At 50.3% G+C, this 27,889-nt stretch overlaps 2 protein-coding genes across 21 annotated transcripts in view; both read right to left on the bottom strand.

Annotated features, from left to right (window-relative positions):
• The window catches only part of KDM5C (lysine demethylase 5C), a 32,439-nt gene extending 19,104 nt beyond the window's left edge, over window positions 1–13,335 (bottom strand). For 3 of the 16 annotated variants that reach the window (XM_053202352.1, XM_027053509.2, XM_027053511.2), the window contains exons 1-10: window positions 12,688–13,331; window positions 8,728–8,805; window positions 6,385–6,507; window positions 5,907–6,077; window positions 5,239–5,373; window positions 4,407–4,530; window positions 4,112–4,293; window positions 2,907–3,065; window positions 1,029–1,148; window positions 754–912 (exon numbers count right to left, since the gene is read on the bottom strand). In XM_053202352.1, coding sequence (XP_053058327.1) covers window positions 754–912; window positions 1,029–1,148; window positions 2,907–3,065; window positions 4,112–4,293; window positions 4,407–4,530; window positions 5,239–5,373; window positions 5,907–6,077; window positions 6,385–6,507; window positions 8,728–8,805; window positions 12,688–12,837 — 1,401 coding nt within the window. In that variant the 5' untranslated portion in view covers window positions 12,838–13,331. Of the gene's footprint in view, window positions 1–753; window positions 913–1,028; window positions 1,149–2,906; window positions 3,066–4,111; window positions 4,294–4,406; window positions 4,531–5,238; window positions 5,374–5,906; window positions 6,078–6,384; window positions 6,508–8,727; window positions 8,806–12,687 lie in introns of those variants that run through there. The other 13 variants (XM_027053510.2, XM_027053513.2, XM_027053516.2 and 10 more) reach the window with 12 other exon arrangements.
• Window positions 13,336–20,185: 6,850 nt separating this feature from the next.
• IQSEC2 (IQ motif and Sec7 domain ArfGEF 2) overlaps window positions 20,186–27,889 on the bottom strand; it is a 77,968-nt gene continuing 70,264 nt past the window's right edge. For 4 of the 5 annotated variants that reach the window (XM_027053475.2, XM_027053474.2, XM_027053477.2 and 1 more), the window contains 5 exons: window positions 26,173–26,272; window positions 25,453–25,614; window positions 23,596–23,769; window positions 23,055–23,104; window positions 20,186–22,456 (listed from right to left, as the gene is read on the bottom strand). In XM_027053475.2, coding sequence (XP_026909276.1) covers window positions 21,491–22,456; window positions 23,055–23,104; window positions 23,596–23,769; window positions 25,453–25,614; window positions 26,173–26,272 — 1,452 coding nt within the window. In that variant the 3' untranslated portion in view covers window positions 20,186–21,490. The remainder of the gene's footprint in view (window positions 22,457–23,054; window positions 23,105–23,595; window positions 23,770–25,452; window positions 25,615–26,172; window positions 26,273–27,889) is intronic. The other variant, XM_027053479.2, reaches the window with a different exon arrangement.

Consider the following 27,889-nt stretch of genomic DNA (forward strand, 5'->3'; position numbering starts at 1 on the left):
TTTTTTTTTAATTTTTTAACGTTTATTTATCTTTGAGACAGAGAGAGACAGAGCATGAACAGGGGAGGGGCAGAGGGAGAGGGAGACACAGAATCTGAAACAGGCTCCAGGCTATGAGCTGTCAGCCCAGAGCCCGACGCAGGGCTCGAACTCACGGACCGCGAGATCATGACCTGAGCCGAAGTCAGCCGCCCAACCGACCAAGCCACCCAGGCGCCCCGAGGTCATAGACCTTTTTGACACATCTAAGAAGTATTATAGACATTCTCCACCTCCCACCCACCCTCCACCAAATGCATGCACACAAAATTTCAATTCGCTTCGATTTTAGCAAGTTTTACAGATATACTCACCCACCAAAATACCTGCAAGTTAAAGGCCCCCGCATTGGACCAAAATGCACCCTTCTCTTGAGGTAGGCCTGGGCCCTCATTTTTTCCTGCACATACAGTCTCAGTCCCTGAACACTTCTTATGAGTGAGCCAGGCACCCTGCCAAGTATTTCATATACCTTCTCATTTAATTATTACAAATTTGTAAGGTAGGTACTATCCCCATCCTACAAAGAAGTAGCCAATCTCGTGGCTAGAGATGCCATTCCAGATACTAGGCTGTGTTCTTTACATGTACCACCTTCATCTAAATCTCACAGCAACTCTATGAGGCAGGCATAATGATCCCCACCCAAAAGAGATATTGAATGACCTGCCAAAGCTCACACCACTGACATATAATCATGAATCATCCACTCACCTCCTCCTCAGGGGTTAGGTGCCGCTTACTGTCACTGACGGGGAAACCGCTACCAAATTCTTTGGAATGGATGTCAGCCCCATACTCAACAGTCACATCTTCCTCAATGCTGTTTACCAACCGCCAGAACTCCTTCTCCACGAGTTCTGTGGGCACCATCTGGAGAACAGGGGTAGCAGATGACCATGGCCCCAGTGACTCAGGAGAGCTAAGACCACCAGGCACCAACACCTACGACCCTAGCCCTGACACTACCCCAGCCCTCCATCACCTACGTGCACAGGCATGTTGAAGTAATCGGCTTTAAATGAGTCAGCCATCTCGCCAAAGCTCTGCAGAGTGTATTCCCGGGTAGCCTGCTCAAAGCCAAAGGCTTCAGGGGGGCGCTTACACTCCTGAAACCCAAAGGAGAACATGTCACCAAGGTAGAGGGCACAGGGGTGGAGATTCCTCAAAAGCAGAGCTGGAATATGGGGTAGGAGCAGGGAACAAGAACAGCCCTAGATCTGTACTCAAGGCCCCTGAGGCAGACCTCACTTTATAGCTCCACCTTTTTCTCCTAGCACCTCAGCTTAGTCTTTTCATTCCCCACATGCACTGCCCTGCCATGCTTTTGCTCTTTTCTTCCTTTAGGACTTTACTACCTAAACCATGAACTCAGACTTAAATATGCTATCCTATATTCTTCTGCTATTTTTTCCTCTTGGGCTAAAATAGGAGTTTAAGCAGGGTGTGTAAGGAAGCTTTCTTAATGCCCAGCCTGGAACTACAAGCCTGAGAAAATGGCACTGAATGTTCTAGTAGCTCAGAGGATGGAAAACGAAGGCACTAGCTCCTACGCTGTCAAACCCTACACTATTCCTGTTCTTTAGACTGTCTCAGAAGACAGGATGCTGAGTCTACCTCACTTTGTACCTATGTTCATGGTTTTAGATGAGAGCTGTATGTACCCCAGAGTTAGACTCATGTCTAAAAAATCAATGTCAATCTGGTCCACTGGCCCACAACCACTTAAAGAGAGCCAAGCAGAGCTGACAGCCTTCATTGTCTATGATACTACTGGCGTCCAAACTCCTCCCTGAAGGAATCTCCACCACTACACCAAGGCCATTATGCACTGCCCCGGTCTCTTTCCTCAGCTGTGTATGTGCACATGCACACCTAGTCTCTATGACCACAGCTGAGTCCCTAAGACAAGAGACCATCCACATTTGCTCTCCAGAAACCCACAGAGAAATGTAAATGAGTGCCCAGAATTTGGATGAAGGTAGAAAGCTCATGAAACAGACCTGACAGACAGACCAGGCCTCTCAGCCCTCACTGCTGCTTCAGATGCTCTCCTTACTTGTCCCTCTTGCACTAGGTACATTTGCCCCAAATACTCTTGCTCCAGCATGCCTCCATTCCCAGGTTTAGAAAGCCTGCCCATCTCTTCTAGTTAAAGCCTATATCACTGCAAACCAATCAAATTACCAAAACAAAAGGAAAACTAAGTATTATAACCATATGATGGACCCCCCAAAAGAAAAATTAAATCATACCCATGAATAAATTTAATATAGAAAATGATCATAAAGTAGCAAATGAAAATATACAGTAAGAGCCCAAACTCGTTAAAGGTAGTTATATATATGCAACAACAAAAAGATGAGAAGAAAATATACCAGACTATTAACAATGGTTGTCTCTAGATGGTGAGATGATAGGTAATTTGTCTATTTTCCAAGCTTTCTAAAAAAAACAAAGAATAAAAAACTTGGAAATCAAAAGAACAACTTTTTCTTCATATTCCTGTTCTCCAAATCTCATTCCTGACACATTCCCTGATTACTACCCTTAGTCATCTTCCTCTCCTCTGAACTTCTACACCTCAGAGTTTCTAACACGTAATTTAGCATTTGACTATACATCAGCATACCATGTGTCCAATCATGACTCTCACTGCCCCAGGTGGTCTGGGAGCTCCCAGAGGACATAAGCAAAGGCTAAGTCTCCTCCTCTTCTTCCTCCTAACACTGCCCAGCCTAGCCCCACGCTGGAACCCAAAATATTAAACTGTGGCTGAACTAGGAAGCTGTTCTCAATAAGGCTAGATGAAGGAAGGCAAAAATACCCTATGGGGCAGACATGAGCTGGGGCTGGGAAGGCCTTACCGCCATGACACACTTTGGGCACCTCCAGACACCCTTGGGAATCTCAGGCAGAGGAGGCAGCAGGCAGAAGATGTGGTAGTTGTCATCACAGCCATCACACAGCAGAAGCTTGTCATCCTCATCCCCTCGGGAACACATCCGGCAAACATAGGACTCGATCTGCCAGGGAAAGGAGGCAACAGTTCATCAATCTAAGCCCTGTCCAGCCTTCAAACTGTCCTCCAGACAGTACTCTAGTCCACATAACTCTCCAATAGAAACCCACCATGCTTACTGGCTAGATTAATCATAGCCCTGTGACAGGCTAGTCATGCTAGTTCTGGAGTTTAACTGTGTGCACATACCATGTCCCCAAATAAACTGGTAGAGCTGTGAGAGCGGAGTCTTTATCATTCAGTCGTGAATCTCCCATTTTTATTCATTCAACAAACACTGAGCACTTATGTGTTCAACATTGTGCTGGACTCTGAAGTACAGCAATGAATAAATATGGTACCTGCCTCCTAAAGGCATACAGTACTCCAGAGACACACATTCATAAAAATTAAAGGGCAATGTGGCAATTGCCAATATTGGCCCATGAAGGGTACTATGGGAGCCTAGAGAAGGGAGCCCTCAAATCAGCCAGAGATAAGGAGGGATAGCCTTGAGGAAGGACTTCACCGAAAAGGGGACACTTGACAGTGACATTTGAAACTGACCAAAACCTGAATGCAAACTGAAGTCTGGCAATGGGGCAGAGCACAGGGGAAAACTTCCAGGCGGAAGAAACAGCATGTGCAAAGGGATGGGGGCAAGAAAGAGCATGGCGCGTCTCAGGGGAAAAAACGAACATACCTACAAGTAGTTCAGTGTGGCTATAGCAGAGGAGTGAGGTGGGCAGTGCTGGGGAATGAGGCTAGAGGTCAGCAGGGACTGGATCATGCATGATAATGAGGAGCTTAGCCTTTATCCTGAAGCAATGGAGAGGGAGTCTCCTTCTTTGGACCCTTCCAGCACTTCATGTTGACAGCACTTGATCACCCTTTCTTGTCCTCTGTTCCATGTGAGTTGGCCTTGTTTCCCCAATTAAGTGAGCTACCTGAAGGCAGGGCCCACCAGGCCCACTTTTCTGCTTAATGCAACCTGGTCCAGAGCCATGCTGGGGAAATGCTCGTTGAAGGGATGAGAAGCAGAGCATTAAGAAGTCAGGGCTGGGTCCTTACAAACTGGGCATTGCTGTGGTTCCTCCGCAGTCTCATGGTCATCTTGGTGCAGGGCTCTGGGCTGTGACTCAGCTCCTCCTTGCTCTCCAGGAAGGTCTTAGGTGAGGTTGACTCCACCTTCACATCCCCGCCTGACTCCTCCTTCACCACTACGGTGGGGGGACACTCAGGCCCTTCCTTATCTGGGAGAGGGAAGAGTGGCTCTAAAGTACAGGTCTAGAACAGTCAGGGCCCCGCCTCCTCTCCCCAGGCGAAGCCACCATCCTTCACACTGTCCCAGCCTGTCAGGCCTCACCTTTCTTCCGCAGAGTCTTATCCTTGGCCATGAGGCCCAGGCCCATCATCTTGGGGCCTGCCCCATAGATCTGTAGCTTCTTCAGTTCCGGATTCTTTTCAATGTCTTCTTCCGTGGGTTCCGGCTGGGAGAAAAAAAGGAAATGAATCAAGCCTGCTATCTGAGGCAGACTGCCCATCCTAAAAGAACAATAGCTTGGACTATATATCACTTGAGCTCATGCCAGGGACTAAGGCAAGGGCAGGCCTGGGCAGAGCTGCTTTTTGGAGACTAGGGTTAAGTGAGCTCCCCCCTCAGCCCTCTCTTGGAAAAAAATTAAGATGCAATTTGTTTTCCCAACTGTAAAACAAGAATATTAACTCCTACCTTACAGAGAGGCTTACAAAGAGTTCTGGGGATAACATATATAAAGAAATCTAATAGTGTTTGACACTACCAATAAATGACAGTGACTAATACGATCTACTAAATGACATGCTTCGGTGAGCCCAGGGACAATGTCTATCTTATTCTACTGTATCCCCAGTGCCTAGAAGAATGTCTGGCACACAAGCTTCTGCCTAAAGCTAGGATACAGGTATAAGGGAAAAGAAGAGTTCTACCCCTACGAGCAGAGTGAGTCAGGAAAGAACAAGATAGGCAAGAAGGGCCGACATAGAAAAGATACTGTACGAGGAGATCAAGACCCAGCTCAGAAGCTGGAGGGGGGCACACTTCTGCTCAGAACTCAGCGAGTGGAGTGAAGAAAAGTGGAACAGGGAACAGAACTCTGGTCAGAGGAAGGGAGAGAACTCCCACTTCCAAAGCTCTGAGTTAGAAGTGAAGTACTCACATCAGGCTGCAGTCTCTTGGCCCGCCGGCCATAGCTATTGAACTTGGAAGGTTGCACGGACTGTCGAAGGGGGATACTGTGGGGTTTGTATTCCTTGTCCTTTTCCTCATTATCAAATGGACGTGTGTTGCACTGCTGGGGACAAATGAGGAGTAAGGGTGAGGGTATGGGGCCCTAAACCCCAACAATGACTTCCCTCTACCCTTACCCAATGGCAAACCAAGCTGTGGCTGCACCCACATGGCCCACACCAAAAGGCCATGCTCAACTGGTCGTTACCAATGACACCAGCACACAGTTTGAGAATTCTTCTCTTGCCTTTGCTTAGGTCATTCCTCCTTCAAACCACCTCCCCACAACCATCTCCCTAACTAAATCAGATGCCATCTCTTCCCAGACCTCTCCAAGTCCAAAATGTCTCTCCCTCCTTGGAATTCCTTTATCAGTTAAAACCTTGTTATATATTGGATAGTAGGCTGGCCCTGTGGGCAACTCCAGGACCTCTGATCCTGGGCAGCATGGAAGAGAATAAGCACCACCAAAAAAGGGTAGAGTCTAGCTCCCAGGTGTCCAGTTCTCTGAACCAGTTCCATTAAGAGCCAAGTGTGGGAGATCTGCATCTAGTGTGGGGGGGAAAGCCTTTTTCCACCCCAGCCTGGCATCCTTACCACCAGGTTGGCTCCAGACTGGTACATCTCATAGGGGTAAACGATGCGTTCATAGTGGGAGCGTAGCAGGGAACCAATGTTTTTGCCTGGTGGGTAGTTGAGGCGCTGGGCCACCCGGGCCCACCGACGGTCTTTGCAGATGGCTTCATAGCCACCTTCCTCCACCACGATCTGCAGGGACAAGCAGGAAGGGATGTGGATGTGCTGTGTGTATGTACATGAGGGAATAGGCCTGCAGAAAGGGAAATGAGGACAAGTCCGGCCCCTCACTTCAGTGAGGACTATTCCCTCCTTCTACCACCACCACTCAGATTCAAATTGCAGTAGGAGACACCAAGAAGTTCTGACAACAGCTCATGTGCTACCAGGCTGTGCCCTTCCACTACAGCCTAGAGATCTAATATCCAAACCAAGGGAGCCCCCAGAGTACCAAGGATATTAAGGGGTGGGGAGGGGTTTGAGAAAAACCTTCTCTTACTTTGCTGAGGCTGTAGAGGTCCAAGATCCGCCGTTCTACATTGGGAATTTTTAAGGAGGAGCCCTGGATTTCCCAGAATTTGGCAATCTGGTCCAAATAGTTCAGCTTCACTCTTGTCTGGGCCTGGAGAAGAAATTGCTCAAAGAGGATGGCCTCCCCCTCCACCTGAGCCCCATCTTCTGGCCTAATCTTAGGAGAGAAGAACGTGTACAGAGCAGCCCACCATCCAAGGCCTCTCCCCGTGAAATGGATCCCAAACTCTAGGCAGTGCTTAGCCCACCTCTCTCGCATCTCTGCCACCTCCTAGTCAATAGGATAAGCCCAAGGTTCCAAAACAGAGAGGGTTAGGTCACAACAGCTCTCTCAATCTCTTCGACAGGGCTGTGTGAATATCACCATTCCTGTTACAGACAGCCTCTGTTTCCTTAAGTCACAGAGCAGATATCAAGAGATCTGAACGTCAAATAACTTAAGTTTCAGCTTGTTTCCTGCTATTGATTTGCTTGTATAGCCTTCTATTCTCTGAAACTCCATTTTCTGATTATAAGGGGGAACTAACATAATTGCCCAGTCCACTTACTCCAGAAGGGTGGAGTTATGAGAGAAACAGTGAAGACCCTCTGGAAACTCCAGAACTGTATCTAAGTTCTAGGCACGTTTCAGATTGAAGGCTCCAAAAGAGCACATTTACCTCTTCTTATGCACCACAGAACTTGTCCCATGGTGGCTGAAGGCTGAGAGTGCATGCTGGAGACAGAATGGCCTAAAGAACTAAGAGACAGTATACCAAAGCAGCACTGGCACCTGACCAACCCAGGACCCGATGTGGGCCAAGTATCCTAGGAACAAGGCATGTACCTTGCTTGCTTCCCTGAAATCTCAGTGACCCAAGAAAGGCTCCCCAAAGCTCTAAGTCTAGAACCACCTTGCCCTGGTCAGATAGCCTAATTCTATGGAAAACTAGATAAGTCACTACCATTCACCGCCTTGCTCAGATCCCATTAGAAGAACAGAAACAGTTCTATTTCATAGATGGGGAAAACTAAGGTCTATTTGTGGAAAGAAACAACCTATGGCTATTTAACTGCGGAAACCTGGAAGAGGCCAGCAACTCTACTCCCTCCATCTTAGCTTTCCAATCTTGGCCTCTTCATTGCTCCTCCGCATCAACAGCCAGCACAGTATCTCTAGAAAACCTGCCCTTGTCCCATGCTAGGTGACACCTTGCACTAGCTGTACCTCCATAGATCCATTTCTTTAGGATCCATTTCTTTAAGGAACTTATACCCCATTCATGAGATGATTTTTTTCCCTGACCAGGACAGCTCCTAGACTGACCCTACAACAGTGGTTCTCAATGAGGAACAATTTTGCTCCCTGGGGGGGATATTTAGCAATGCCTGGAGACATTTTTGATTGTTATAACTGGGAAAAGGTATTACTGGCATCTAACAAGTAGAAGCCAAGGGTACTGATAAACATCTTACAATGCATAGGATAGCCCCTCCATGACAAAAAATTATCTGGGCCAAAATGTCAATAGCATCAAGGTTGAGGAACTGTAGTCTAGAAACAAGGAAGCTTTTAGGTCATAAGTTTCCAGTAGGGCCCAATACACTCCCCCTCCCCAGGGCATCTAGTAAGGTTTATGGATACATAATGAGAGAAAAAGGTGGTAACATAGTTCTCAACTGTATCTTCCCTGGGAAACTCCAGGATCTTCCTACGAACTGGTTTCAAAGCACACACTCTCATTATCCCAGGGCATTCTCAAGCCCTTAGTGGAGAACCTCACCTATCCATGCACAGAGCCTGGACTTCCTGTACAGAAAAGGGAGAGGGAAAAGCCTACCTGCCTGACCCCTGTCCAAGTTTATAACCATTCTGGCCTTGATAAAGACCAGTTCTTGTGTTGTTCCTGCCCCTCTACCTCATGTCCCACCTCACCAAGCCCCATAGAAGGCAGGCCAGAAGCACAGGATTGTGGATGAATTGGATAATGAGACCACATTCAGCTGGCCAAGCATGAAAGGGCTCAGCCAACCCCCTATTTCCCTTTTGTTGACTCAGTTACAGTAGGCTGGCTGACAGGGGACTTTCAGAAGTAGCAAACCTTAGGGAAAGGGACGTCCCTAGTCTTTGAGCTATCATATTAGAGATCCTAAATGCTCCTGCTCTTGGTTATACACAGAGCTCTAAAGCTTCCTCTATGACCTCCATGCAACTTCACAGGAGAGAGAATAAAGGCATAGTCAGGTAAAGCACCTTAGCTCAAGAAGGTATGAGGGAAGTGGAATCGGAGTTCACATATCCAACCCCGCCACCAGCTGCTAGTCTTCTCACCTCTAGTTCATTCAGCCTCTGGATTCGGGGAGTAAACCTGAAGTTGTCCACTTCTACAGCAAAGGGTGGCTGCCAGTCCTGGGGGGTTACACAGAGGGGAAAGGGAGTTGAGTTATTCCAGCATAGTGCAAGGCCAGAGGGCACCACAAGCAGCTCAGCACCCCATTTGTTCCTTCCCAGACCTCTAGCCACCCCAGGCCCTTTAACTTGGCAAACACCCAACCCACTACCTGCCCCCCAGAACTCACCACAGGGCCCTAGAAGTCCCTCAAGTCCATACTCAATGCCCCAAGCATTGAAATTTCTCCCAAGTCCCTCCAACAGTACGGCACCAGGATTTCAAGAAAGAGAGAGATGGCGCCCAAAACAGCTGACCTCAAACTCTCCCTACATCCACATTAACTCCTTGTTCCCCAGGCATGTACTGTAGGACATAGTCTGGAAGTACTGGTAAGCACAGGGATCTGGAGTCAGAAGACCAGGGTTCATGTTCTAGCTCCACTACTTACTAGCTGTGGGATTTTACTTTTCTGAACCTGTTTTCTCACCTGTAAGGTGGGAATATGAACACTTGCCCTGGTTTCCTCATAATACTGATAACGGCAAATTAAACTGGTTTTCAAATGAAAAATGTTATTCAAAGGAGTCATCCTTAAGACCTGGTATCTTAAGCTAACTCCACCACCTAATATACACATAGGGTAGCTCAGCTCCAATTCTGCCAGAATTTAAAGGTTCAGGCCTTTAATGTCTTCTCTCAGTTGAAAGGACCTGAGACATGTGCTGTAGGGAAAAGCAAGGGATGGGGAGCAAGAATCTGCATCATTCACCCAGTCTGGAAAGCTTCCTGTGGGTCCTCTCTCAAACACCTGCCTGGTACAGGAAAGGTGGGGGGGGGAGCGGGGGAAAGGGTTAGTGATGGGATACCCAACCATGGTCGCAAAGAATAGGAGAATTTGAGGAGAAGGAAGTTGCGGAAGGATAATGGAAGTGGGGGGTGACTGCCATGCCAAGTTGAGGCTTGTTGTGTCCTACCAAAGGGTAACTGTGGGGAGCCCCTCCCTGATGGCCTTTTCTCCAAAACCTCCCATGCAGTCCTCTCCTCCCCAAAGCCCTAGCTCCTGCTGGGGTGGTAAAAACCACCCAGAGTAACCTAGACCAATGCTCTCATTTTATGAATGGGGAAAGTGAGGCCCAGATATGAATTGTGATTTCTCCAAAATCACATGCTGATTTAGTGGTAGAGTCAGACTAGAACCCAGGTCTTCAGACCTCCAGTCCAAGGCTTTGTACAACACCAGGATACCAGTGTTCATACACACATGCATACATATGGAAGTGGGGGGTAGTAAAAGAGAAGAAAAAGCTGTTGGCCTTTTCTGCACACACACTTTTAGAAAAGAGGCCAGAGGACTCTTACTTGCAGGCACACATACTCCCCTCAATACCCCAACCCCCCAGCCGAAGCAGGTTTGCAGCAAACACCTGCGGCTCAGTGAAGCAGGAGCAAATTAAAAAAAAAAAAAAAAAAAAAAAGATAAGAGAGAGAAAAGAGACTAAAATGGTATGGCTCAAGCCCAGACAAGCTCCTCATGCCCTCTTGCCACCCACCAGTAGGGCACTCCCCTTAGCGCAGGTAGAAAGGTACTCAGACCCAAAACTCCAGGAACCCTTCTTTCCTGCTGAATCAAGTTCTGGATAAGAATAAGCACAGCATCAAGCAACCGGACAGGAAATGGCAGAACCGAATCCTAGAGCAGGAGCTGTGGGTGCAACAGATAGCTGGGGAAGGTCCAGCAAACCCCCACCCAGCTCTCCCTGGAACCTACGAGCTCCCTCATTCTGCCTTCAGTCTCCTACTCCTGTGTGCCAAACACACCCGTATTATTAGGATGGTGATAAAAAAGTTGGCTACCCGATGCAGGAAGCAAGAGCCTTCCAAGATCCCCTGGGTCTACTCCAGGGTACCAACACTCTCCTCCCACCCATCTTCCCCAAGAGCAGCAGTCAACTGTCTAGCAATTCAAAGCCCAAATCGCCCTTCCTCAGGCAAACCTCCAATTTCCAAGAACCCACCCATACAGAGGTTCCCACCCTGGGCTGAAGCACCACTTGGGCAAGGGCTTCAAATTCCAGCTAGATGGCCTGGCTGCCTAAAGGTGGCGTATGAGCAGCTCTACAAGAGGAAAAAACTGAACAAAACCAGAGAGACTAGGTCTCCTGGATTTGAGGGAAGTACACTGTTGGGGTAGAGAAGCATAACAAAAGATGGCCTCCTGCAGGTCACACACACACTAGGGATGTGTCACTTTTCCCCTTCCTGGTCCCCCAAGGAAGGGTATCAACACCTGCACAAGGCCAGCCTGCCCAATAAGTCTAAGGCAGAAAAACAGAAATTCAGGCCTCAGCTACTCTCTGTGTCAGATACGATTCCTTGCCTGCTGGACCACTTCAGGGAGTGCCTTCTTGAGGCTGCCCAGGACTCCAGCCTCTCCTTTCTGCTAGCCTTTCTGACTTCTCGCTACCAAATGCCACTCCTTCACCATGAACAAGGATACCTCAAAGATCTATGGCCAGGCTCCAACAAGGGAAAAATTAGTATACCCAACACCTCCCAAAAGATCCATTTGAAACTAGCTTAGATCTGTGGCTGAACACCAGAAAACACCAAGATGGACAAGGAGGCCTGTGGTGCCCTCCTCAGGTGGCAGTGAGGCTTCCCATCCTGTTTCAGCCAGGAGACACCTACTCAAAAACACCCTGTTCCAAACTGAATTCCTGTCCTTGGAATCCCAAGTGGTGACTGAACAACACATACCATCATTTCTCCTCCATGCCAGCAAGGTGGCAGCCTATCCTAGCCCTTGGGGGACTTCTCGCGGCCCTGAAGCCAGGCCTAGGAACAAAGATATGCCCTTTGTCATTGACCTCTGGAAATCAAGTGTTCTAAAGGAGACAGACTTCCATAGCTCCATTCTGTTTTGGGGAGTCCAAGAATACCCTATCCTCTGGGACCTGCTACATCCTGGGACAGAACACAGTACAAAATCTTCTAAGAAGGACTCATACCCCACCGTCAAGTCGGCTGGTCCAAGCCTACCCATAGGAGCCAGGTCTGGGGGGATGGGGGGTGATGTGCAGGGAAGGATATTGCCTTCAGCTAGGAAAAGAAGGGGACAATTCCCTAATCCCATCTCAGGGGAGCCAGATAGAACATTCCCTGTAATAGAATTTCCTGATCTACTAGGCCAGGACATTATCTTAGATGGATTGGCCTGACAGGGCGTGAGTAAATATGAGTCAACCCACATAGGAGCAAACCAATGACCACATCAAACACCTTCGCAGTCACAATAATTACCACTTATCTAGCGCCTACTACACAGAGACTCTACCTAGCTTAATCCAATTCTCAAAATAAGCATTCAGGGGACTCAATTCACAGGCTCAGAGAGATTAAGTTACTTGTCCAAGGTCACACAGCTAGTAAGCTTCACAGTGGAATTTTGAACTCAGGTCTGTCTCCCTTTAGAGCTGTGATCTCTCCACTACAGCACATTGCCTGCCTCGAGGGAAGTGATGACAATAAACGGAAAAAAGGCCTTGTTTGGTACAGCCTTGACCTGGGTGGTCCGGGATAACTGAGAGATGTGTAGATACCTCTCTGAACTCTCCCGGGTCCACTAGGCATCCCCGTTTTGAACCTCACCAGGAATGAACCTGAAAGGCGGAGTGAAAGTGGGGATGGGTCAGAGACCCAGGTCCCTTGGGGGCCTCACACCGCTAGAGGACCCCTGGCCCCACATCATCCTTTCTCCGACCCGCGCCACATCCACAACGGTCCCAGCCACCCCCATTTCTCCACACCTCGAGCTGCCCTCCGCCCCAGAGTTCTCCACCAGCTACGCTAGTTCTTCATCCCTGGCCTCGCCGCCGGCGACCACGGACCCCGGGACTTACCGCGGGTGGGCGGATCTTGCAAATTCCCGACTTCTCGGCGATGGGCCGGATTTTCGCGATGTAGCCAAGAGGGTCTCGGAACTCGGCCCAGCTAGGCTCGAACACCGGGCACTCCGGCGGCGGTAGGAAGTCGTCGGACCCCGGCTCCATGGTGGGCCCTAGGACTTGGAGGGCTCGGACCGCCCTTAAGGACTCATGGCGGACACCGCGGTATGAAGCCGAGGCACTGCTCGGGGACTAGGCCCTAAGCGGGGCGGCCGCCGCCCGCCGAGGGCCTTGGGGGGCGTGTAGCTGCCACGCTCTGAGAGGCTCAAGCTGGTGCTACTGCTACCGCCTCTTCGTCCTGCCTCGTTCCTTCCAAACTCTGCCGCTGCCTCCCAACTACCGCAGCCTTCACCACTACAGTTACCTCCCAGCCGCCGCGGCCTTCGGCGCCGCCGCCGCCATCTTGGTTTGTCAGCGTCTCCTCCCCCCTCCCCTCACCACAACAAACCGAATCCCTCCGCGGTGTGTCCCTCCGAGCCTCGTATACCTTGCATGAGGCCAAGCTCTAAGAAACTTTCATCCCATGGAGACCTAGCTGAATCTGCAGGCATGGGTTCCCTATTTGGAAGCAGGGACGCAAAAGTACCTCCCAGACTGAGAGCAAATAGTCCACCACGGTGGCGGACGAGCAAAGCAATTCAACTGTCGGATCCTTTTTCCGGTGGACCGGGGGCGCACGTTTAAAGGCCAGTGATGCGCATGCGCGTTATGAAGAGAGACCGGAAGAGGAGCTGGCGTTAGTGGGTGGTGGGTCCAAATTGGCTCTCCCCTTTATGACCTCAGCCCTGGCGCGAGCCCCGCCCCAACATTTTCTTCTCCAGGGTCTTTCCGGTGTGGGCCTCAGAAGGCGGCTTTGGGTGCCTGCTGGCATGCAGGTTGAGGGAGACGTGGGAGTTCCCAGCTCTAGGCGCTGACACCGCTGGGGCTTTGAAAGAAGGAAGACAAGATGTTGCTTACCCCCTGGGAATTACGGATTTTTGGAATCCTGGGTCCCAAGGAGAGAAAGGAAATATTTATTTCATCCAAGGTTATGTGTAGAGGCCTCTCAGAGATGGGGCTTCCATTCATACCCCCCAAAGAGTCATTGTCCGTCAGCATTTTAATGAACACTTTCAAATGTTCTGTATGCACTTTTATTGTGTACACATTTGTGGAAGGTACTCCTATAAAATAAGCCTAAGTGTACATATATTTTAACTGTTGGATGTTTAGCAACAGCATATTTATCGCCTACTAATGCCTACTGTATGAAACACCTACCATTTGTAAGCCTACAGTGTACTTATCAAACATTGTGTACATGGGTTGTATTTATTGTGTATAGCCCTGTCATATGCATTTGAGTACCTGCCATGTGTATATCTACTATTGTGTGCATGTTCACTGCGCAGTTTACGAATAGGTTTATGACAACTAACCAGTTGCATGCATCAAACCAGTACTTTGCCCACACATCAGGCATCTGTTGCATTTGAGGATTATGCTATACATGATTGTAGGCCTATTGCATACAGTTTGGACACCTACTATTCACACATTAGAGTACTTGTGTAAGTGCTTATTTTGTGTTCCCCCATTAGATTGAATTCCTTAAGGGCAGGAACCATGTGGCTTTATACATCCTTAGCACTTGGCATGGTAAGCAGTAAATGTTGAGTAAACAAAAGAAAAATGAATGTATATTTTTGAGCATCCTTAGTATATATTGACTAAAATAATACATACTCTTTGCAAACACTTTCTGTGTATATTAAACATCTGTTATAAGCTTAAATATGTTTGAAGCAGGGAACAGTTAACCGTTCCTAATCATATACCGTGTCCCAGTTAGGTACATTATTCTGCCTACTTCAGGACTGAGCTAAAGACATCCTATCTGTAGAGCGGTGCACACCAGTAGGCGCTCACACTCTAGGGTCAGATAGGCCTAATTATTTCAATTATTATTAATCTTTGCAATTTCCCTTAACCTTTGTCCTGGGAAAGATGTAGGTCAATTTACCCATTCTATAGATGAGGAACTAAATTCTAGAAAGATTAAACAACTTGGCCACTGTTACACAGGAAGTTGCTACCTCCTGGTCAAATGTTCTTCCTATTATTTTTCTCACCAGGAATAGGATGGGGCAGGAGAAGGGTAAGGAGAATGCAGAAGGTGGGAGATATGCCAAATCCTAGGCTAAAGGAAGTTCAGCTTTTCCATCTAGATGCAGCTCATTGAAGGGCAAAGAACATGAATCAGGAATCAGGAGACCAGGTTTGGGGTCCTAGCTCAGCCTTCTCTGAGGTCCTTAGCCCAGACACCATCCCCACCATCCCAGAAGGGCAAATGGAAATTGCATAGAGTCTTTGAAGCCAGTCAGATCTAATTCATTCATTCACAAATATTTATTAAATTCCTCTTATGCACCAGGCACTTTTCTGGGCCTGAGAATATAATGGTGACCAAGACAGACATGGTCCCTGCTTTCCTGAAGCTGACATTTACCAACTGAGATCTGCAAAGTACCTCATTTCCTGTAGCCTTTATTTTCTCACTTATCCAATGAGGCTCTATAATCCTTTCCTCACAGGGCAGTTATGAAGATGAGAGATAATGATAACTGCCGTTCATCAAGGGCCGACTGCTATGACATTGGTATTGTTATCCTTGTTGACATTGGTATTGTTATCCTTGTTTTACAGATAAGGGGACTGAAGCTCAGGGAAGCTTACCAAGTCATATGGCTAGTAAGTGGAAGACCCAGAATTCAAACCCAGGTCTCTCTGACTGCTGTAAAAGTCTCAGATGGTGCTCCCCACACCCACCCAACCCCAGGCCCAATAAAGTGCTCAGGAAACGGGTTCCTTTCCTAACCTTTGGGTCTTGCTGGAGATAAATCTGCATCTGGGAACTGCAGAGTTAAGAATTGGGAAGCATCAGGGAGCCCACCCTGGGCTGGGGGCTAGGTTGGCCTCACCTACCCACCTGGAGAGAGAGTCTGGCATGGAGCTGGTGCAGGGAAGTGATTGGAGCCTTGGCTGGGCTCTCGACCACACTCATCCAATCCAGGTTTTCTGGATGAACAGGATGAGAGTGACTTTGTACCTCACTTTTTTGATTTGTAAAATAGGGTCCCTTCTAGTGATGTAGGTATGAACTGTGAGTTCTAACTAAATAGCTGTGGAATCCATCCATCCCCTTCTCATGCCATTTTCTAATCTTCTATCGCCCTGAGAGCCATTTATTATCTCTAGCCTGGATTATTAAAAGAGACTCCTAAAGGCATCAAGGTATCCGTGTGAACTCATGGATACATACATACACATAATATATATTCAAAATAATGATAATTCCAAATGAATTATGATAGTGGATTATAATTCATTGAAGAGTGAAATAAAAATTCATGACTCCACACTGATATACATAAATAAAATGAGGGAAAGGGGAAAGCTTTTCCTTAAAGGAAGGATGGAGTAAGAAAATCATCAACAGATGCTCAGACTTTTTCCAATTAAAACACACCTATAACCCTAAAATCTTGGCCCAAATCTTGGTTCCCAAATGCCATTCTCCACTAAAAAGGACCAGGGCTCCTTGGGTAAAGTGGCTTATTCCAAGACTGGGGCAGGGAAAGTACATGATGGGCCTGGAGCATCTTGTGGTGCCAGAAGATTAGGAAATGCTCAAAGAAAGTTGGAGACTGGCCAAGAGGATATAGGAGCCAGCTTGGAGGGCCTCCTGCTGGCCACATCTGGGGCATTTTTGAACATCAAATATTAATGTGTTATAACCCACTGAATACAATAGACAACCAAAAGTCCATGAGGAGATAAACAAATACATGTAGAAGAAGGGAAAGCTTTCCCTTATAGCGGAGAGCCAACTAATCCATGTCAAAGGAATGGTGGCATTTGAAAATCACCATTTGGCAACTTGGAGAATTGTCATTGAATACTAAAACCTGTGAGTGAAAGTTCGAGGAGAACAGGATATTTGCATAATCTCAATGTAGCTCTCCACAAGTTTCTCATTTATTACAAAGGGAAAAACAGTAACTTTACAGTGGGGACACTATACAGGCTAATGTATCCCTGGGCTCTTACTTCAGGTCCTCATGAGGCTCTGGTGAAAAAAACCGGTTGGCAACAGAGGAGTGAGGGTACACTGACTGCCAGCCTCTGTGCTTTGGGATATGCTATGCCTATGACCTGGGCTTCCCTCTCCCATTCCGTTCTCAGTATGCCACTAACACATCACACACTCACATACATCACACACTCACAGGCCTTTGTACACACTGCTCCCTCTGACACATGCCCTTCTTTACCAGGATAACTCCTACTCACTTTTCTTTTCTTTCTTTCTTTTTAAGTTTTTATTTACGTAATCTCTACACCCAACATGGGGTTCAAACTCACGACCCTGAGATCAAGCGTCCCATGTTCTTCCAACTGAGCCAGCCAGGCGTCCCCACCCATGCCACTCACCTTTCAAGACACAGCTAATAGGGCAGTTCCCTCCTTGCCCACCAATCACCCACGCCGACCCCAAGTTGGATTTTTCCCTTCTTTGCTCCCCCCACACGTGCTGTGCCCCCTTCAGGGACTGTACCTATTGCATGGACATTATCCCCAGGGACATTATCCCAATGTACATTCCTGAGGGTCTTGTCCTGAACTAATATGGTAGCCACTACCTACATGTGGCTATTTAAATTTAAATTTAAAAATTCAGTTCCTCAGTGGCACTAGCCACATCCCAAGTACCCAGTAGCCACATGCGCTAGGGGTTACTGTACTGGACAGCACAAATATAGGACATTTCCATCATCACAGACTTATTGGACAGCACTGGTCTAGGACAAAGACTCTGTGAGAGTCTAGGACCTTTGTCCTTTGTTATGTGTTGTCCCTCCCCATCTACGTCCCCAAAGAGACTGGCAGTAGGACCTTTGAGAGCCGGATAGCCACTAGGCTTCTTGTCTTCAGGCCCTCACAGAAATGGGGAGGTAAGGAGCCAAAGTACCCCTCCACAGTCTGGATGGTGAGGTGCCGGGAAGTGGGAGAGGGCAGGGCAGGGACAGTCCAGTGAAGGGTGGAGGGGGGAACATCAGAAATATCTGGAGGAGGCATGAGGAGGTCCCAGGGGGACCAAAAGCTTGGTATACAGGTTGCACCAATCAATAAGCTAACCAATGCAAAGATACCTAAGATTTAGCTTGGAAAGAACTATTCATTCAAATCAACAAAATTTCAGGGTCATCTATGCTGTGCAATGCTCTGGACAGAGATGATTCAGACCATTGTCACCCTTGAGGCCTGGTGAGGAAGAAAGGTAATGACATGAAGGATCTCAGAGGACATGATCAAGGGCACGCTTTGTAAGGGATGGGTCTTTTAAGCTCATCTAACAACAGTGAAAAAACCAGAGATATTGGGGGGGGGCACCTTTTCTGGGGGTGGGGCAGGGAGCAGGAAGGCACAGGTAAAATAGAGTCTGAAAATTACACACAGGCCTTTTCAGGGAACAGTGAGTGGGTGGTCAAAGTGTGGGCGAGGAATGAGGATTAGGAGATTGGTTGGGGCCATGCGGTGGAGGACCTCCAATGTCAAGACAAGGAGTTTGCTTTCGTTTCTGTAGGTGGCAGAGAACAGCTTACTGTGCATCTGGCAGGAGGGAGGCATTTCATATGCATCTGTTAACAATTTCCTTGTGAGATTATTATTCCTATTTCACAGGTGGAAGACCAGGCTCTGAGGGTCTAGGTGACTTGCCAAAGGCAACACAGTCAAGTCTGTGACTGAGCCAGGATTTGAGTGCTAAAAGCTAAGCTTTGGGAAGACAAAACCAGCATGAAGTTGAAGGTGGGAGAATGGGGCCTGACTAAAGGCAGTCCAGCTTGGTCCACCAGGGAAGAAACCAAAGAGGAAGGAAGGAAGGAAGGAAGGAAGGAAGGAAGGAAGGAAGGAAGGAAGGAAGGAAGGAAGGAAGGAAAAGAAGGAAGGAAGGAAGGAAGGAAGGAAGGAAGGAAGGAAGGAAGGAAGGAAGGAAGGAAGAGAGAGAGAGAGAGAGAGAGGAAGGAAGAGAAAAAGAAAAAAAAAATGCTGGAGCACCTGGGCACCTGGGTGGCTTAGTTGGTTACGTGTCCAACTCTTGCTTTTGGCTCAGGTCACGATCTCACAGTTTCGTGAGTTTGAGCCCCGTGGCTGACTGCAGCACAAGAGCCTGCTTCGGATTCTCTCTCTCCCTCTCTCTGCCCCTCCCCACTTGCACTGTCTCTGTCTCCCTCAAAATAAATACATAAACTTAAAACAAATTTTTTTAAAAAATGGTCATTGGATTTCATTCTGAAACCTCCACATCTAAGCTCTTCCAATGCTCAGGTTGGGTCCTGGAGGTGGCATCAAATGGTTAGATGGCCCCAGCTGCTTCTCTCACTCAAATGTGCATATGAAGAAAACAAAGGCCTCGGTCCAAGCTGCTAAAGAGTGGGACCATACAAACCATTCCCTCTTAGGTGCTATTCCAGGCCATACAAACCATTCCCTCTTAGATGCTATTCCAGACTCTAAGAAAGCACCAAACATATTTACTGACTGCTGCTTCTGGGGACCCTGCTGACCCCAACCAAGAGCCAGTGCTCTGCCCCACTCCTACTGGGCTCTCCCAAGACCCAGGACATAACTTGTGGGGCTGGAAACATGTTCATTTCATAGGGAGGCAGTTTGGGGGGACTGGCCTAGAAATCAGGAACCCCCATCTCGACTTGCTGTGTGGCCTTGGAAAAGACCCTTCCCTTCTCTGGACTTGTGTCTTCCCGTGTAAACTAAAGAGAATCAGCTATTTGCTATCTAACAACGTAAGTATATACACAAAAGAGCTCTTATGATGTATCCAGCCCCTGGCTTCCTGGCCCAGGTCACCTACCCCCCTACCCTCAAGGACAGAAACATGGCCAGCCTTGGGCAGTGGGGAGGGCCCCAGGGCAAAGCCAGGCAGCCACAAGAAGGGTAAGCACAGATGGCACAAGAGCAGAAGGAAGTATCCCACCTGTGAAAGGAAGAGCAGGGAACTAACCTCCCCAAGCACCTACTCCATGCTGTCTGCTTGATATCCGTTACCGCCATGTCATCATCGCTACTCCATGTGGCAACGGCTTTATCACCTCAAGGTTTAAATCAAGAAAACTGAGACCCAGAGGGTGCTTCTCCTGAGTGTGTGTGCCTCAGAAGGGAAAACCTCAGGACTGGAACTGGATCAACTCCAAAGCCCACACCCTTGCCGCTGTGGTCCATTAAGGAGCTGAGAGAGGGAAATCTCCCTCAACCCCACCTCCCACCCAACCAAAGCATCTCACCCACCCAGTTGCCTGAGCTGCTACCATTAGCTCCTCACCTCCCTGGGCTAAGGCTTCTCTCTCCAGGGGCTCCACCCTGGGGGAGGGGGCATAAGTAGGAGGCAGAGGCGGGAGGTGAGCACAAGGTCTTTTATGAGGCATCAAATATACATTCTTATATACAAGGAGGAAAAAAGACAATGCCTGAACCCCAGCTCCTCTCCATACAGCCCCTCCCACTGCTGCCCTCCCCCACCCCCAAGCCCCTGGGTCCCTGGACCTTTATACAGCCAGGGTCTGTCTGTCTGTACTGCAGCCCAGTAGAGGGGGGAGAGGGAGGCAGGAGCTGAGAAAGGAGCTGGATGTGCGGGGCAAGAAGAGGAGCTGGGGCTTGTAAAAAATATATTTATAATAAATAAATAGGGCTGTAAAGGGTGCTGGAGAGGCAGCAGAGATTTTGACGGACAGAAGGACTCAGGCATCCTGGCTCCCAGCCCCTGCTCTGATGGCTTCAATCTGCCTCAGGAAGGACATCTTGGGCTTATGGTGGCCCTCTGGGAGCGTCTCTCCCCAGGGCTGATGCTGGGTGCCCTGCTCCAGCGAGGTGTATGTGGGCAAGATCTGTAAAGTGCATTGTCTTCAGTTGTAGGAGGGGTTGGTGTAAGGGAATGGGAGGGCATGCAATATGGGTGAGGGAGGGCAGTGCCCTTCTCATCCCAGACCTGAGCACCCCCCCCCCCCAAACCTGTCTGGACTTTTATCAGGGTAAGAACATTGCCATGAGAGGCAAGGTCCTGAAGCTGAAGTGGTCTGGGCGGGGGCCCACTGGAGAGAGGACAGAGGCTGGCTCTGGAGAGGAAGCACTGCCCATTTGCGGGCCAGCATTAGTGGGGACCCACCGAGTGCACTGACAGCCCTGTTCCTCTGGCAGGTTGAGACACATGAAGGAGTTTAGTCAGGCCCTGAGGTCTGAAAGAGGGCCGAGTCAGCCAAGGTTTGGCCACAATTCTACAGAGCTCCCTCCTAGCCCCATGTGGCTAGAGGTGCTCTGGGGAAGCCTCCACCCTTTACTGCTCCTGACACCTGCCTGCCCTTCTCTACCAGCCAGAGCTGATGGGCGCTCACACTGGCCCAGAAGTCTGAGGTCACCTTGGGGATGGGGGTGGGATGGAGACAGGGAAAAGAGGAGGAGGATCTCCAAAAGGTCCTCACCACTCCCCAGAGCTTGAGAGCCCTGCATCCAGGCTTCAGGTGGCAAGGATCCTTCAATCTGGAAGGAAACCCCATGGCAACTGTTGAGGGTTAGAGGAGGGGTCCCGAGGCAGGGAAGAAGTGGGGAGGAGGACATCTTTATGTGTATATATATTTTGGAAAAACTGGGAACCTCTTGTGGATTCCCCAGACCTCCCTGGGCCCCAGCTCACTCCCTCTGTTCATCAGACCACGGTGCTGATCCGGCTTGGCTTGGCCTTGGGGTTTGCACTGGGTGGATTGGCCGTGCCAGGGGGCCCAGAGGCGTGCAGCGGGCCATGGGGGGAGGTGGGTGGCAGGGGTGAGTGTGGGGTATGGGGTGAGGGGGGGGGCAGGGGTGGGTAGGAAGGGTGGGGTGGAATGGGTGAGTGCGGTGACAAGGGTGACTGGGGGTGGTGAGGGTGGGAATAGGAGCCTCCTGGTGGCCGGGATCCAGGGCCCCCTGTGGCCCCTGCTGCTGGCATCATCTGTGGGTGGTGGCTGAAGATGAAGTGCTTGGGGCCCTGTTTGTGGGCTGGAGGGTGCTGGGGGGCAGGACTGTACAGGGGCAATGGGGATGTGGGCTGGTGCAGGGGGTGGCGGCCATGTGGAGCAAACTGAGGGTGTCCTCCAGCCCCCCGTCTGGGAGCCCTGCCTGGCCGGCCCAAAGTATAGTGCTGGGGGCCTGGGACTGGGCCATGGGCATGGAAGTGGCGGTGTGGCCCCACAGGTGGGGCTGAGGCGGGAGGTGGTGGAATGGAGCCCAGCTGGGGCAGGGGCGGGGGCTGCTGAGGAGGTGGGGGGAGAGGGGGTTGCTGGGGTGGGAGGTAGGGTGGCGGGGCAGGGCCTGGTCCTTGGCAATACTGGGCATGCAGGGCCTGGAGCTTGGACTGCCCATCAGGCAGCACCCCCAGGCCACCGTGGCTGTGACCATGGTGGTGGTGGTGGTGGTGGTGGTGGGTGGAAGAAGCAGATGAAGAGGAGGCAGAAGCCTGGCCTGTTGGCGGTGGTGGCATCTGGAAGGGCCCCTTGCCCCGCTTGCTTCCAAACAGGGAGCCCAGGAAAGATGAGGAGTTGGAGACCGGTCTCTGGCTCTTGTACTCCTCTGGCGGCGGGGGTGGGGGCGGAGGTGGCATCCTCTGGTGAGGGCGTGGACTGCTAATAACAGACCCCTGGAAGCGGGGAGGGGGGAAAGTCAGGCCAGTCTAGACTTCCTAAACCCCCAACCCTAAACTCCACCCGGTCCCTGAGGGCTGGAACTGGGGAGACAGGAACCCCCATGGCATAATGAAAACCAGTTTAATGGTCCTGTACTTGTACATGGAGCTCCCCAGCTTGCAGAGCTCCTCTGTCACATCCACTATCTCATCTGAGCCTCTGCTGGGAGAGGAAGAATTAGTAGTACCTCCTCCTCATCCCCATTTTGCAGGCAGGGAGAATGTTAGGCCCAGAGGCACAGAGTGACTTGCTCAGGCTCAAAGAGCAGGACTTGGAGGTGAGAGCTTCTCACGGTCCAACTCCAAGGGCATCTCAACTCAGAGTCGGCCCTGGGGTTGAGAGGGGCTAGGGAGAGTGGAAGACAGACTGAGAGACAGGCAGAGTGAGGACAGACAGAGTTGAGGACAGATGGAGAAAGTGGTTGGCTGGGAGAGGCAGCCTCGAGGTTCCCATCAAGGAAGAGGGGAAAGCATCAGGTCCCCTCCTCCTCTGGGGCTCCATGGCAGGGCAGGGTTCATGCAGAGGATGAGTGGGGCAGGAGCTGGCACTTACTTCGATGGTGCTGTCCAGCGATCCCACGCTGTTACGCCGCCCCCGCTTCCCTGCACCCACAAGCAAGGAGCCCAGCGTCAGAGCAGCAACCCCCCCTCCCCACCCTGCTGGGCTCCAGAGCTGGGCACCAGGCCTGGGCCCCTCCCGGGGACAGACACCCCTATTCCCTTTCCCCCGTTGAAGAGGGGAAGGTGGGGAGGAGGAGAGGTGGAGGAGGAGGAGTGAGAGGAGGAAAAGATGGCGAAGGAGGAGAGGTGGTGCTGGAGAGATAGAAGAGGAAAGAGAGGAGAGGTGGAGCAGTGAGAGAGAGAGAGAGGGGCTGACTGTGGCCCCACTTCACACTCCCTGGCCCAAACTCTGGGCTCCACCTGATCTGACCTGGCTCCCAGGCCCCCTGCGGCACAGTGCCCAGGGCTCTGGATAAAGGCCGGGTGTGTGCAGGTGTGGTGGGTGCAGGAGAGGCTGGCGGTCAGTGATAGGAGGCAGAGAGGACACCCGGTCCCACATCTCCCCAGCCAGGGCAGGGGCCCCAAAGACTTGCCTGCATCGGAGAGGTCTCGCAGAGAACTGCTGAGTGCGCCCCGTTTGAGCCCATCGCCTGCCCCATATGTGTCCTCCAGGCTGCTGCGGGCCAGCGTGCCATTGACTGAGTCCTTGGCCCCTCCGGGCTGCGAGGCATTAGGCCGCATCATACCTTTCTGCTTCTCTAGCTCCGCTGGGTGGTTGTGGGGGAGATGGGGAGAGAAGGTCAGGAACAGGAGTGAAAGGCCACTTGGCTAATCCCAGCCCTCCAGCAACCTTCCCCATTCTTGCCTGTTCTGTCCCCAGGCCTTCTGCTTTGCCCCCTGGACAGACGGCACATTCCCCCAAAACCTCAGTACCATCTCTGAAGCCCCCCCACGGCGCCCACCCTGTTTCACACCATCTCCTCTGGCTGGGTTTTCCCTCTGTCCCTCTCTGCCTGCTCCTCCTGCTCCTCTCCCCTTCCTCTCACCCTTCTTGCTCCCCTCTCCCCTGCCCACTCTCAGTCTGGTCTCCCAAACCACCCCTGCCCTTCAAAACAGAGCTTCACAGTGGCTGGCTGGTCACAGCAGGGGCAGGAAGGCCCTTCTAGTCTATGGCAAAGGGCAATCCTTCCAAAGTCAGCTCAGTTCTCAGCTATCTTGCTCCAGAGCAGAGGGCTCCAGGAAGGACAGGAGCAGGAAAGCAACAGGAATGGAATCCTCTATTATATGCCAGCAGTCTGCTGGGAGCTATGTGTACTTGATCTCGCTTAATCTCACAACAGTTCAGAGGGAAGGATCATCATCCACATTTTCAGAGGAAGAAACTGAGAATCCAAAAAGTCATAAAGCTGGCCTGGGGTCATACAGCTGGAAATGGGTGGGGGGCGGTGGGGAGCTGATATTCTGGAAGCAGGTCTGCCAGAGTCCAAAGCCTGTGCTCTCTAGCCTCCTTACAACGCCCCCCTTCACCTCCCTGAGGAGGTCATGGAGACTTTTGCCTGTTGCCTTCCCCTCATCTTGGTATGCTCACCCCTCTCTGAATGTCCCCTGGGTCTCAAGGATCTGGTGAACTGAAATGTGCGGACCTTGCTTTGCTGAGTGGAGCAGACCCTGGAACCGTGAAGGGCTCACTGAGCAGCTGTCAGCTGCCTCAGTTTCTCTCTCTGTGTCTGCCTATCTCTTTCTCCTCAACATCATGTTACTTAACTGTGACTGCTTAGCCTGGAGAAGAGAAAACTTGGAGGGAATTGAGTAAAATTAGACGTAATCACTCTTTTCCCATTATATATGCTTAAAACGACTTGGCGTGGCCTCTGGGGGCCAGAAGGATGGGTGATGGGGACTCAGCTCAGGAAATGGAGTGTGGGAAAAGGACAGGAAAGGGGAGGGGGCTGGGAAGAGGGATCACCTTTTTTGGACAACTAGGATGTTCAGTGCCAGGGTCCTACTAACATGTAGGACATCTCTTCTACCTTGCCTCATTAAATCTCCACAACTCTGTAAGGATATTTCATCATCCCAATGTCATGTATGAAGAAACTGGGGGATCAGGGAGTCAGGCAACTCACCCCAGCTTACCTATATAATAAGTAGCATACCTGGGATCTGAAACTAGAGTCCTACCTCCAATACCCTGATGCTTCTCCCTGCTGCCTTTCAATAGAAGGAAGAGCTGGCTCCTAATCAGGGCTTGGAATAATTATCTGAAGTTCAGAGGTAACAAGCCTCTTGTCCCTGAAGGTATTCAAGCAGAAGCTGAAAAGTTCCTAGAATGGGGGTAGGAAGGTTGGACAAGCTAACCCTCAACTCTGAGATTCTCAGAGGACAGGATTCTTGGTGTCTGGGGGGGATCGTATCAGGAAAAGGGACAAGAAGTACAGCTGGGTACTCACACTCCACGCGGTATTTCTCCATCTCCTGCACCTCGGCAATGGACTCGCGCAAGTCGGATGTGAAGCGCAGCCGGTCCTGGAGGCTGGGGGCATTGAAGATGATGAGGACTTTGCGCTCCCCGCCAGGTACTGCAGACAGCAACTTGATCCCAAACTGGTAGTCTGGTGGGGGAAAGGGGAGGTCGGGCATCCCTGTCAGCACTGAAGCAAGGTGGCTCATACATGAATGAGTTTTTCTACTCTTCAACTCCAATCCAGCCTCTTCTCTGCTCAGCATCCTCAGTGGCTTCCCTTTTGCCCCCCAAGGTCCCCAAAATCTTGGCAGTCATGGCCCTGTTACTCCATCTACTCCAGATAGAAAGGCAAACTGCACTCTGACTCTCTCCAACCCCTGCCTTCACACCTCTGCCTCTACTCACATTGCTTCTGTTGCCACCTGACAGAGCTCCTCTGGCTCAGTCCTTCAAAGCGCAGCGTGATCACCATGTCTTTGGCCCACCAGAAAACGTACACACCACGGTTCTCTGCCAGACCCCCAGGGAACAGACCCAAATCATACTCCACCCTAGCCTACCCTGCATCCCGGGACCAAGTAGGTGCTTTGGAGACCTTAGTCCAGTTGTAAAGGACTCCAAAAACTGGAGGTTGGTATGGATGAAGGATGAACACGGGGGCCATGGCATAGACTTTGGGGATGCTGGGATCCAAGTAGGGACTCACATGAATTCTGGAAGAGCTGCATGTGCATTTCCACCAGAGGAAAGGACTGACGGAAGCTGTACGTCACCAAGATCTTCTTCTTCTGGAAAATTTTGGTGACCTTTGGCAGGGGGTGGGAAAAAGACAAGAGGCAGGGTTTGGGGTAGGGAATTTCCACATGACACCTATTTCTCATAGCCACCCTCCCCTCCCACCGCCACTGAAAGACATATACACACAAACACACATACCCACAAGTTGGGGAGAACTGAAGCTTGAGGAGCAGAACAGGAGAGATGGGAGAAAACGCAAGTTCCTGATGTAATGACAATGCGCAACGGACATTTGCGATTTTTATAGGAAGTAACCGAATGCTCCCCAGAAAGCCTGTTCTATCTAATACCTCACACAGACTCCCCCACCCTGCCCCCTTTTCTGAACTTCCAGAGTGCTGCTTCAGTGCCTTTCACCACCAGGCTTTAGGTGAGCGCTCTGCGGGTGTGATCGCCCCCTGCTGGACCAGAAGCGCCACGAAGAGTCTGATTGTCGTGTTTCTTGCCCACCTCGGTAGAACCCCGCAACCTGTGGCAAATGCCAATGAACCAACGTCTAGAGTTAATGAGTCTCCCTCTCAATAGCCCAAGGTCTTTATCAAGTACTTGGGCACTCTGGATTCGACAACCGGAGGTTGTGAACACGTCAGACAGTCTACAAAGTGGTGTTTAAAAGCAAATTACTTGATTTCAGGATGGGTTATAGTGCATGGTTATGCAGAGCATTTTCTTAGTCCTTTGGACTGTGAGCTCCCGAGAATGAGGACTGACTTTCACTCATCTCTGTGAACCCAGTGCCCAGCATGGGGCTGGACACGCACAGGTGTCAGTGCATGACAGGTGCTGAAACATTTACACAGCACCCGTGTGGGCCTGGCACTCCTCTGGGTTAGGCTATTCCACTTCTGACTTCTTAACTCCATTCTCATGACAACCTTATGAGATAGGGATTAGCCCCACTTCACAGAGGAGGAAATTAAGACTTAGTGAAGGCATTGGAGAGGCTTCATCTAAAGCAGCAATACTCGGGGTGCCTGGGTGGCTCAGTCGGTTAAATGTCCAACTTCAGCTCAGGTCATGATTTCATAGCTCATGAGTTTGAGCCCCACGTCGGGCTCTGTGCTGACAGCTCAGAGCCTGGAGCCTGCTTCAGATTCTGTGTCTCCCTCTCTCTCTGCCCCTTCCCCCCCTCAAAAAAATGAATAAACATCAGAAAAAAATAAAGCAGCAATTCTCAACTAGGTGTGACTTGGAACCCCAGGGGACATCTAGCAATGACTGGAAACAGTTTTGGTTGAAGGAGCGCTACTGGCATCTAGCAGGTAGACACCAGGGATGATGCTAAATACACTCCAATGCACAGGCTAGCCCCCACAACAAAGAGTTATCCCTCCCCAAATGTCAATAGTGGTGAGATCGAGAGACCCTTTTCTAAAGAACTGAAGATCACGGGGATAAGGGGGGAAGATAGCTCACTGTCCTCAAATCACTGAAGAGCTGTCTCAGAGCAGGAGAACACTCATTCTCTGTGATCCCAAGGGCCCAGGGAAGATGATTGGAGGAACCCCATTGGGAAACAGATTCTGTCAATCAGAGCTGTCTAACCAGGAAACTGGCTGCCTTAGAGGAAGGCACCCTTCTGTCTCCACAGTCATGCAAGCAGGGGGCCATGCAGGAAGTTGGTT

Source organism: Acinonyx jubatus, chromosome X, assembly GCF_027475565.1.
Source record: "Acinonyx jubatus isolate Ajub_Pintada_27869175 chromosome X, VMU_Ajub_asm_v1.0, whole genome shotgun sequence".
NCBI lineage: Eukaryota > Metazoa > Chordata > Mammalia > Carnivora > Felidae > Acinonyx > Acinonyx jubatus.